Source organism: Haliotis asinina, chromosome 2 (genome assembly GCF_037392515.1).
Source record: "Haliotis asinina isolate JCU_RB_2024 chromosome 2, JCU_Hal_asi_v2, whole genome shotgun sequence".
NCBI lineage: Eukaryota > Metazoa > Mollusca > Gastropoda > Lepetellida > Haliotidae > Haliotis > Haliotis asinina.
The window spans coordinates 35,189,957-35,200,470 of record NC_090281.1 but is presented as its reverse complement, the minus strand read 5'-3'; the positions used below and the strand labels follow the sequence as shown (position 1 = coordinate 35,200,470).

Here is a 10,514-nt window from a genome sequence, read left to right as displayed (position 1 = left end):
AAGCAAGGTTTTTGTTATTTGAATTTCATTGGAAAGGTGCCTGTTTGGAACTATAAATTCCCATCTTTCCTTTTAAATTTAGAACCATTCACAGATTCCGTCTTCCGTAATTGCTGTTTTGATAAACCATCAGCTGTTTATATTTCAACCTGGAATATCGATCTCCTCTGAATCTGTTGATACTGAACGTTCATTTCCTGTCGGTAAAAGAGAGCCCTATCTGCACCTGCTGTAATAACATAGATTCAAAAGAAGTCTTTCAGAAACGGTTCCGATCTTAAGCGCTCATTATATGAAGCTTAAAAACACCCCTAGCGTTGTAATGGCCCTTTATAACCTTGGTGGTGAGATAGTGGAAACTCTCATCTTGACACTCTCCCACCCACTGAAGCTCGTTTCCTTCCTGTGCTGGAATTTCCGCATTGGAACAATAGGCTCTTTTGGCATTTTGAGTGGTATTGTGTGACATTTGAGTCAGCTGTCAAGGAAATGTCATTTCTGCAATGTGTCGCGTCCGATGGGAAAGATCTTCATTTCTATTAAGTAATCAGATATCGATTAAGATCGATTACGTCTTCTCTTCTGTAAATATGGCAGTACTAAGACACTGGCTGTGTTTCATATCGACACTCATACAGCTTCTGATAGGTCTTCTTTTCAACAAATTTGGGAAAAGAAAACTAGTTGGCATTTTGTAACGATTACGACGCAAAGAGGTCCAAATCCGTCCTGCGTATTGTAAATTACATATGCGAGTAAATATGTTTTTACGCCGCGTTTAGCAATATTCCTGTTATTTAACAATCAGGTACACCACCAGTAGTCAAATTCCCTGAGCAAAAAATTAAAACTGACCATTTACAATGTTCTTACTGGAATGAAAAATAAAACAACGGCCTTACAGTCAAACTCAACAATTGATATGCTATCTTGATAAAGATATTGTTTCTCTGTCAGAAAATGTAGTGTGAACAGGTACATAGTGTTAACTAGATAGTTAAGTAAGTCCAAGCAGTAAAGAAATGATATTGGAAATAAGCCTCAAACCATCAAAGTTCAAGTGCGAAAATACATCAGCAGGTAAGTTTGCAAATGAAGTTCATGAATACATTGCCCGAAGAAAGTTTAAAAAAGACATATGCAGTGCTGCTGTAGTTACAGCTCTTACAAATAAGGCTTATCATGCATTCCTTACGGAAAAGTAACGGGTTAGTCGTTTCTATCATGATTTGTAGACGCAAAGAAAAACAAGAGCGATGTCATCAACGTTCTACAAGTCCATCATTGCGGTAGACCCATCTGTCAGCAACTAAAAGCATTTTATCTATTCAGCCTTACGCATTACAACAAGACACCGAGAATCGTGTGGCCTATAACTACAAATGAACATTTGAGTGACATATATAGATACTCTCCTATAGCATGATCCATCTGTTTGGTATTAAGGCGAAACGAAACACCGGGATTGATACAGGAGTAGCTGCCGATGCGCTTACTTGGCGCCTGTGCATTCTTCTGTCTGCAATGTAAGCATACTAGATTAGTGGGAGATCGATTTCCTCCCTGTACTTTACGTTCTTGATACACGAATATTTACAACAAAAGTTTACCATAACATTGTTAAAGACGATTTGAGTCAAGAGAACCACAACGTAATACACAATATTTACATGAATGAATTGTCTGTTATGATAAATACGATGAATAAATATGTTGTTAACGCGTTCCAAATGGATTTCAACAGACGTAAATATGTTGTTAACGTGACTTGCTTGAGAGGCATATTTTAGAAGTTGGAAGTAAATAGGATAAGTGTATATGGATGAAAACTTCTTTAATACTGGAACACGACGTTTCGATACAGGTTCTTGTATCGTTTTCAAAGTGTAAATGATACAGGGAGAGAACAGGCGATATATATACATAAACTAATTAACAAGTGATGATAACGACAAAGGGTTAACAATGGATAAGAGGATAACATGGAAACCAGTAGTGCACAGAGCCTAGTATGAATACAAGTTAACAATGTGATGATAACTAAGTAAGCCAGTGAGGTACACAGAGTGGGTTGTTTGTACAGTAGGCTAGAGTGGTTTGATGAGCTCATCGTAAGCTGTGGGGATGGGGTAACCTTGGTCTCTGTGAATCAGGGGTCGGTATCTTTTGATGTTGATTGCTTCAGTTATTTTCCTTTTGGTAAAGTCTGATTGGTTCTTTGAGAGGATGGTGTAGTCAGTCCAGTTGATTTGGTGATCGGGATGGGCCGCTATGTGATCTGACACTGCTGATTTCTGGTCCGATTTGATGGTAGATTTCTGATGTTCCTTGATTCTGGTGTCGACAGGCCTGGAAGTTTCTCCTATGTATGAGTGCCCACAATTGCAGTCAGTTTTGTAGATTACATCCTTGGGGTTGGGTTTTATGGCTTGCGGGTGTTTTCTTCCATTGGCCTGTAGGAGGGTGTTGATGGTGACAGAGGTGGTGAAGGTGGTGTCTATTCCTGCTTGTTGCTTAAGAAGCCTGCTGATCTGGTAGGAGGGCTTGCCGATGTATGGGATGGAAATCTTTATTGCAGCCGATTCAGGTCGAGGGGGTTTTATAGAACATACGTTCTTAGCTCTTCTTGTAAGTGTGGAGATAATACCTGACTTCACTCGTGGAGGGTGGTTGGACTGATAGTGGACATACTGGTTGGTGTGGGTTGGTTTCCGGTATACTGTTGTGTGAAGCTGGTTAGAATGGTTGCGGGATAAGAGGATGTCTAGGAGTGGGATCTGGATGTTGGTTTCTGCCTCCATGGTGAATTTGACTCTGGGATGCTGCTTGTTGAGGTGGTTAAGCAGCTCTAGGGGGTCGTTGTCAGGTTTCAGGACGACAAAAGTGTCATCCACCTTCCGATACCAGTACATAGGTTGGAAAGGTGATGTGAGGAGGGCTTTCTCTTCAAGGTCTGACATGTATATCTCCGCAAGGATAGGTGACCGTTGCCCTGGCATAATGGGCCTGGGGATGGGACACTGACAGTTTACGATATAAGCCTTTTGAAAGTTCATACTTGTCACATAGGGTCTTGAGGTGGGCCTTATGTTGGCGGTTCAGTTTTGCGGTGGGGTCCTTCTGGAGCTTCTTGTAAGTAGATGTGTCCTGAAGCATACTGCCAACCATGGAGTGGAAGTGGGGCCGATCTAACACTACAGTGGTTCTGCCCTTGTCTGCTGGAACTACAACGATGTCTCGATCTTCCTTAAGTTGTTTGATGGCCTGGCGGTCGGATGATGTGAGGTTGGGCACCTGGGGTTTGGCTTTCTGAAGAATGTTGCTGATCTGATGACGGAGGAAGTCTACCTTCCCCCCAGGAGTCCTTTCTCGATATTGCCGATAAAGATGTCTGGGGGGGTGGGGGGTTGGGGTGGGGTGTGTGGCAAACTTGAGTCCTTTGGGTGAGCTGTAGGGTGAGTTGTTTCTGGCTAAGGTTGACAACAGTCTTGCTGTTGGTTGATGAGGTCTTCTTGATGGCACTGGAAGTGGAGGTGGTGAGTTGTTGGAACTTCTTAACATGTATCTTCTTGGTGGAGGAGTCAAGTTTGTTGTTGGCTGATGTTTGGGCGGTTCTCAGAGACGAAAATAGTTGGGGATCAATGGTTGTGCTGAGGCTGGTGTAGTGGTTATTAATGGCGGATAGGGTGGTGGCCTTTATCTTCCGGTGATGTCTGATTCGTTCAGTTAAGAGTCGTCTGGAGGCTTGGTGAAGGATGGTCTTCGCTGCTGAAACGTCGTGTTCCAGTATTAAAGAAGTTGTCATCCATATACAGTTATCCTATGTTGTAAACGTATTCGATTGTGGGTGTTACAGGCCCTGTTTTCTGTAAATGTCCTACAGCAATTAAAAATCCTCAGTGTTAATGAAAAAGTTTTGGACTAATTGCGATAGATATGAAACTAGAAACTATTAAAACATGAGATATCTATCTACCTATCTACCTATCTACAGTGTTCCCAGAAATTATTGAGAAAATCTTTGTCTTTTTTCTAATGATGCTAAGATTGGAAAAAGGGCTTTCACTGTGCACTAAGCATACTAAATAAGGGAGACACCTCTTGAAGGCTTAGAAGGCAGCTCATTACGTCAAGAGTTATCTCCCTTGTCTGAGCAGACGGCTTCCTGTGTTGACATGGCAGAATTTACAGCAAGAGAGAAAAGAAAGCTCATTCTAGATGATTTTGAAAGGGGTGAGGCTTATGCTAAAGTGTTAGCTTGTAGACATGGTATTCCTCTGTCTACAGTATACAGAACTTTGAAGAATATTCAAACAGGAACCGGGATAGAACACAAAGCAGGGGCAGGTCGGCCTAGGAAATTCAGAGTTGTGGATCGCCGAAGACTTGGGCAGATTGTGAGTAGGGGCAAATTGAAAAGTGTTGAGAACATCAGAAATGAAATGATTAGCAGAGGAAGTCCTCAGGTAAGCAATGAAACAGTTAGGCAGGAATTACAGAGACTTAATTGGGTGAAAAAACGTGGAATTCCCTTGCCGTTGATGAAAGATGCACAAAAAGAAAAACGTTTAAACTGGTGTCGGGCTCATGAAAATCAAGATTGGGATAATGTTTTCTTTTCGGATGAAAGTTCTGTTTGGCTTTTCCCTAATTGTGTGAAAATTTGGACCAAAGATACTGTCAAACCTATCTACCAGCGACCAAAACATAGCCCGAAGTTTCACATGTGGGATGGCATATCGGCTCGCGGAGTGACGCCATTGTGTGTTTTCACGGGAAACTTGACAAAAGAAAGATACGTTGACATTCTAAATGGTCACCTTCTTCCGACAGCACAAACATTGTATGAAGATGATTGGATTTTCCAGCATAATAATGACCCAAAACACACTGCGCGCTACACAAAACAGTGGTTGTCGGGCGAAAATGTTCAAGTTTTAGACTGGCCCAGTTACAGCCCAGACCTAAACCCAATTGAGAATGTGTGGGGAGTCATGAAGGACAGAATAAACCAAAAGGGACTGAGAAATATTGAAGATATGGAGGCCGAGGTGGTCCAATATTGGGATACCCTGTCACACGATTACCTACCAACTTTGATGGGTAGTGTGCCTAGGCGTATTCAGGCATGCATTGCTGAGCGAGGAGGTCTAACAAAGTACTGAGACTGTAAAAGGATGATGTTTTAACATGTTTATGTAAGTAAAACGCCAGAAGTTAATAAACGTAATGAGTTACATGACGCAACATGATTCTCAATAATTTCTGGGAATACTATACCTATCTATCTGAAAATGCTTACTTACTAGTAAGACAAGTCAGGCACGCTGGAGCAGCCAGCAGCAAGAGGCCTCGACTATCGTCTTCCCAGCATTTACTATCGACACCTAGGGTAGTAGTGAGGTCAATACCAACAGCTCTTCATGACGTCGGCATACACGAGGTCTCGAGGTACATATTGTAATAGCTGCGACCTTTGAAAATATGGTGTCAGTGCGATCGTGGATGTTATTAACGTTTAATCGGCGTTACGAGGAAAGTGCTTTAGTTTGGTTAATGGGGTTGTGCCAGATGTCAGTAAACAGTGTCATTCACGCGTTGCATGATGGGTTGTGGTGGATGTCTGCCTTTGTTTACTGGCATCTGCACATGGTTCTTGTGGGCATGGGAATATTTGGAAACACTGAAAAGACTTTTTCTCCTTCTGGAACAGAGGTTTCAACTTAATAAACTGTGCATGATCACACATAGAGGAACCCATACTGTGTAGATACAAAACAATTAAAGCCTATATATGCCGAATTCGAAGTGCATGTCGAATAGGTGTCGACGTATCGGTAATGCATGATAAGCAATGTAAGATCATCAAAACACTTTCCATAGAGAGGAAATGTCGCTACAACGAGATATGACTGTATCATCCTATCATATCTGGACAGGTTTATAAAATTTAATAATCCTTATCAAATACTACTAAAATTTATAAAAATGTTACACATGAACTCATAATCTGAAGAAAACAATTCTCAAAACAATTTCACAATCTGTAAAAAGCAATTTATGTTTAGTCATATGTCATTCAACAGTAAGCGATGATAATACGATCAATACTATTTTTTAACCCGGATGATTGTCTCGGTTCAATGTAAGACTATTTTACTTTGTAAGCACAGCATGCCTCCTGCTCTGGCCACATCCAATGTCTGGAGTAATAATTGAAACGCAGTTGGTTGTGTGAATAGTCATGAACATCGTGTAAACTTAAAGACCAACAGACACCCGCGTTAATAGAATGTCATCTACACATTACCTGTAGGAGAAGTGTATAAATATATGTCACTCGGACTGAGATAAAACCTCTACAAGTTTCCTTGTTTTCTGTTTCATTTACAGAGTGTTTTTAATGCATCGGCAGACTGCCAAGGAAAGGTTGGTGGTTCGAACACACCACCGTTAAAAGTGTATTTGCTGTTATGCCGGGCGTTTCGACATAAAGGATACAAAACAGCGACTAGAGGTCTGTTAGCCAGTATGATGTGCCTGAGTCGGTTATCCATACTGAATTGTGGCATGTTATCTCTGGCACCAGTAGACATACACACGTGCATGAGGGTAGTAAGTGAAACAGTCTTAAAAGCAATTTTCTGCCCCATTTAACACTTTAATAGACCTAAATGTAATTTAATTCACTTTATTTTTTTCTATGCTTCCTTGTTGTGACTTTGAAAGAAAAAAGGTCATTTAACCAAAACAGTTTGGAATAGCCAGGTTTGATCTTCAGAAATTGCACATTTGGGGCGCATGTGGTCATGAAATGATACGGTCACCTTTGGAACTCATGCCACCATCACTATCAGATGGTAACTCATAAACATGTCCTCGTGATAAGTCTATATCCAACAATGGAATCTGTATATAGGTGAAATTTCTTGGGATTATCCAAAGGATTGCGTCGATGTTACTTTATTTACATTTCCGTTAAAGGAATTATTGACCTTGGTAAATAGCTAGCAAGTACATGTTGGGTCAGCTGACATAATGCATCTTCGATAAAGCAATTATTTCGACATTACTGAAAATTTATGTAATTGCAACTTCCCGGAAATCCCTGACATTTAAATGTCACTTGTTACGTCAAGATCATACCTACCCAAACAGTTGTGTGTTGTGTTGTTGTTCTCGTAAACAAAGATCATGTCACAAATCATTGTGACATGTGTAAACATGGCTTCTCTTATTATTGACCAGAGAGGGGGTAGGAAGAAAGATAACGATTAACTTATTAACACTGAATATGCACAACACAAGTCAATCAAATTTGAATGTACAGTTATCAGTTGACCAGTATAAAAGTATGTAGGAGCGATGGTTCTTATAGCCCGGTTGGCTCAAAAGCAGACCGATGAATTGCAATGTAGCTAGAAAACTAATAAGCATAACATACTCAATGAAACGCTGATCATAATTAAAACATCATACCAACTCTGAGGTTTTTGCAGAATTGTTGCCCTAATAATAAAAAAGTTGTTTCATAAACTATCATTAAAATATTGACAGAGTTCACTGTTTATTAAGAGGGAAGTTATCCTGTGTTGCGCTGCGCTGTCTCCATGCTTTCTCGCATACCTGAAATAAAAACTAAAAGCCAAGAAAAGTATCTCCGACTATGCCCAAATCAAACGCAAAGTGTTGTTATCGGAGGTATGTGAACGGGCATGAGTTGTGTCCAGTATAGCATCATTCATATTGGATTCTGTTGCCCGTGTATCGCCAACATGTTTGACATTATTGAAAGATGGATGTGCATAGGGAAACTTGAATCTGCTTTTGGCATGCGTATTAGGTTTATTATTAGCAGTCACAGAATCTATGAATAATAAATAGGACTCTTGAGTAACAACCCGGACTAATTGACATGTTCGAAGACCAGGAGGTATGGCAACTGGAAATCAATGAGCAATATCAGGTGTTACTGACGTTGTACGTCGGGAGGAACTGGTTTTACTTTCTGCTACAAACAAGACTATATACTGCCGATTTGATGTCTACACCCAAGTTTGAGTCTGCCTGTAACATGCTCTGGTATTATTTATATATGTAAAGAGAAAAGAACTGTATAACCATTATTGCTTGATGTCAGCACGTATCGATATGTTGACGTCGAAGATTTAATGTAGAAACCCAAGTTTGATTCAGTCTCTAACATTACTCCTATAATGACAAAGAAACACGCAGAGTTGTATAACCAATATTCCTGGGTTGTAGCATGCGTCATTAGAATGGGTATGGTTGAAACGTATCGAATATTTCGCGTATGTATATATTTGATTGGGAAAATGAAGCTATTCACTGGATACAAAGACTAACCCTTCCCACAGTCATATCCAATTCATACACGCATACTTCAGGTAGCACATAATCTATTCCAGTACTGCACAAAATGCCAAATGCTGTACAAAACGACGATGAATTAGAGAATAGAGCTTCACTTACTGAAGGTTCTCATATTGCAGAAGTTTCTAGACTGTCACACACTGTATCTAAAGTTTCGCAGGTTTCCGGCTCGACAAGACTGCACTTCAGCCAGCTTTCATACGTGTCCTTTTAAAGTTCATTTGTTACATGCTTACATGCTTACCTTACATATCCTTCTTAACTCATCTTTCTGTCACTGTAAAAGTTCACGAGTCTTTAGTAACGGGTTGGTCACTATTGGAGTCATGTAACTCATGGAAGGGATCCAACTTCGGACCCAGACAAAATGGAGAGAGAAGAATGACTGAGTGTATTCACGTGTTCAGCAACAACAGCAAAGAGAGCAGACAGCAGATTCTTATAGGCTGGCAGCATCGCTGGATTTGTCCTGAGTGTGGTGTTAAACTACAAACTGCCTACTTACGTTTGTTCATTTAAGTAAGTGAGCTTCTGCCTTAGGAGCATTATCGATGTCTAACTGCATATTTTGTTGTGGCCCTTAACAGACAAGACCGTTATAAATGAAATACTACAGACAAGATACATTAATATTGAAGGCTATGCCTTCATGAAATTTGTATTTCTAAAAGGATGTCTGACGTGATATATCTGGAGATATACACGTGGTGATATTTCAGTAATCAGAAATTATCAATGTAGAATAGGAGGTTCGACCATAAAATGAATTATTGATGTTACGAATGTCGCAGTGTATGGCACAGTCTGTCTTCTGTCAACACACGGCGTCTAGGATTTACAAATGGAAGTTCAGTTCAATGCCTGATGGATTAAAAGTTGAACATGTTTAAGGAATGTCAACAACACTTTTTCAGTTGTAGAAATAATACACACATTATAGTTAAAACAGCGAAAAGAATGACGATTATTGCCTGGCGTCGGAGTTGTCTGAACGTTGGCGGATAAGTGAGTTGAGTGCAATTCCAGTAATCAGAAATTCAAAAGTGTAGAAGAGGGTATGACGATTGCATGAATTATTGATGCAACAAATGTCGTAATATATGCATAATATCTTCTGTCAACACACGGCGTCTAGGATTTCCAAATGCTAGTGAATTTTCTGTCTGCCTGATGGATTAATAGGAAACATAATTAAAGAATGGCAACAACAATCACACTATCACAAAACAGCAAAATCGAATAATGATTATCAAGAATTGGCGTATGGAAGGGGATTTAGTTTCTAACCCGACTTAACGCCGGTTGTGAAACATGCCAGTAGCATTTTACCATCGGGCTTTACCAACGAGAGGATAACAGGCAGGAATAATCTTTAAAAACTTCAACCAACGATTCATTCACTCGAAATCACGATTAACAGAAAACCCTATACTCTTGTTTCAAAGCGCTAAAAAGAAATTCAACCGCCTCTTTACCTTTTGATCTTTAGGGTTAACCGTCAAGGTTATTCCGATTTCAGTTGCATAGCAAAGGAGTCTATTTACAAATTTGAATTTCCATCTTTTCTTTTAAATTTAGAACCATTCACAGATTATGCTCTAATTAAATGCTCTTTTACTAAAAGAACGTCTGTCTATATTTCAACCTGGTGAATCGATCTCAAATGAATCTGTTGATACAGAACGTTCATTTTCTGCCGGTAAAAGAGAGCCCTATCTCAGCCTGCTGTAATAACATAGATTCAGAATAAAGAAACCGCTCCGATTTTAAGCGCTCATTATACGAAATAAGAACTCTGACGTTGATATGGTCCTTTGTAATCATGGTGACAAGGTTGTGGAAACTCTCATCCGGACACTTTCCTACACACTGAAGCTCGTTTCCTTCCTGTGCTGGAATTTCCGTATTGGAACAATAGGCTCTTTTGACTCTTCGAATGGTATTGTGTGACATCTGAGTCAACTGTCAAGGAAATGTCATCTGCAACATGGCACGTCCACTGGCAAAGGTCCTCCGTTCTTTTCAGCAGTCTGGCTGCAATACTGCCGAGGCGATGAAAACTTTTAACTCACTCACTTGCAAGCAGTCAGTAAATGCCTTTTTCTTCTGTACATATGGCC

At 40.1% G+C, this 10,514-nt stretch overlaps 1 protein-coding gene across 1 annotated transcript; it reads right to left on the bottom strand.

The window, feature by feature from the left end:
- Positions 1–2,087: 2,087 nt before the first annotated feature.
- On the bottom strand, positions 2,088–3,561 carry LOC137271761 (uncharacterized). The gene is made up of 2 exons (XM_067804165.1): positions 3,059–3,561; positions 2,088–3,006 (listed from the first exon to the last, which is right to left on the bottom strand). Exons 1-2 carry the CDS (start codon positions 3,559–3,561, stop codon positions 2,088–2,090), a joined length of 1,422 nt encoding a protein of 473 aa, XP_067660266.1.
- Between the last annotated feature and the right edge of the window lie 6,953 nt (positions 3,562–10,514).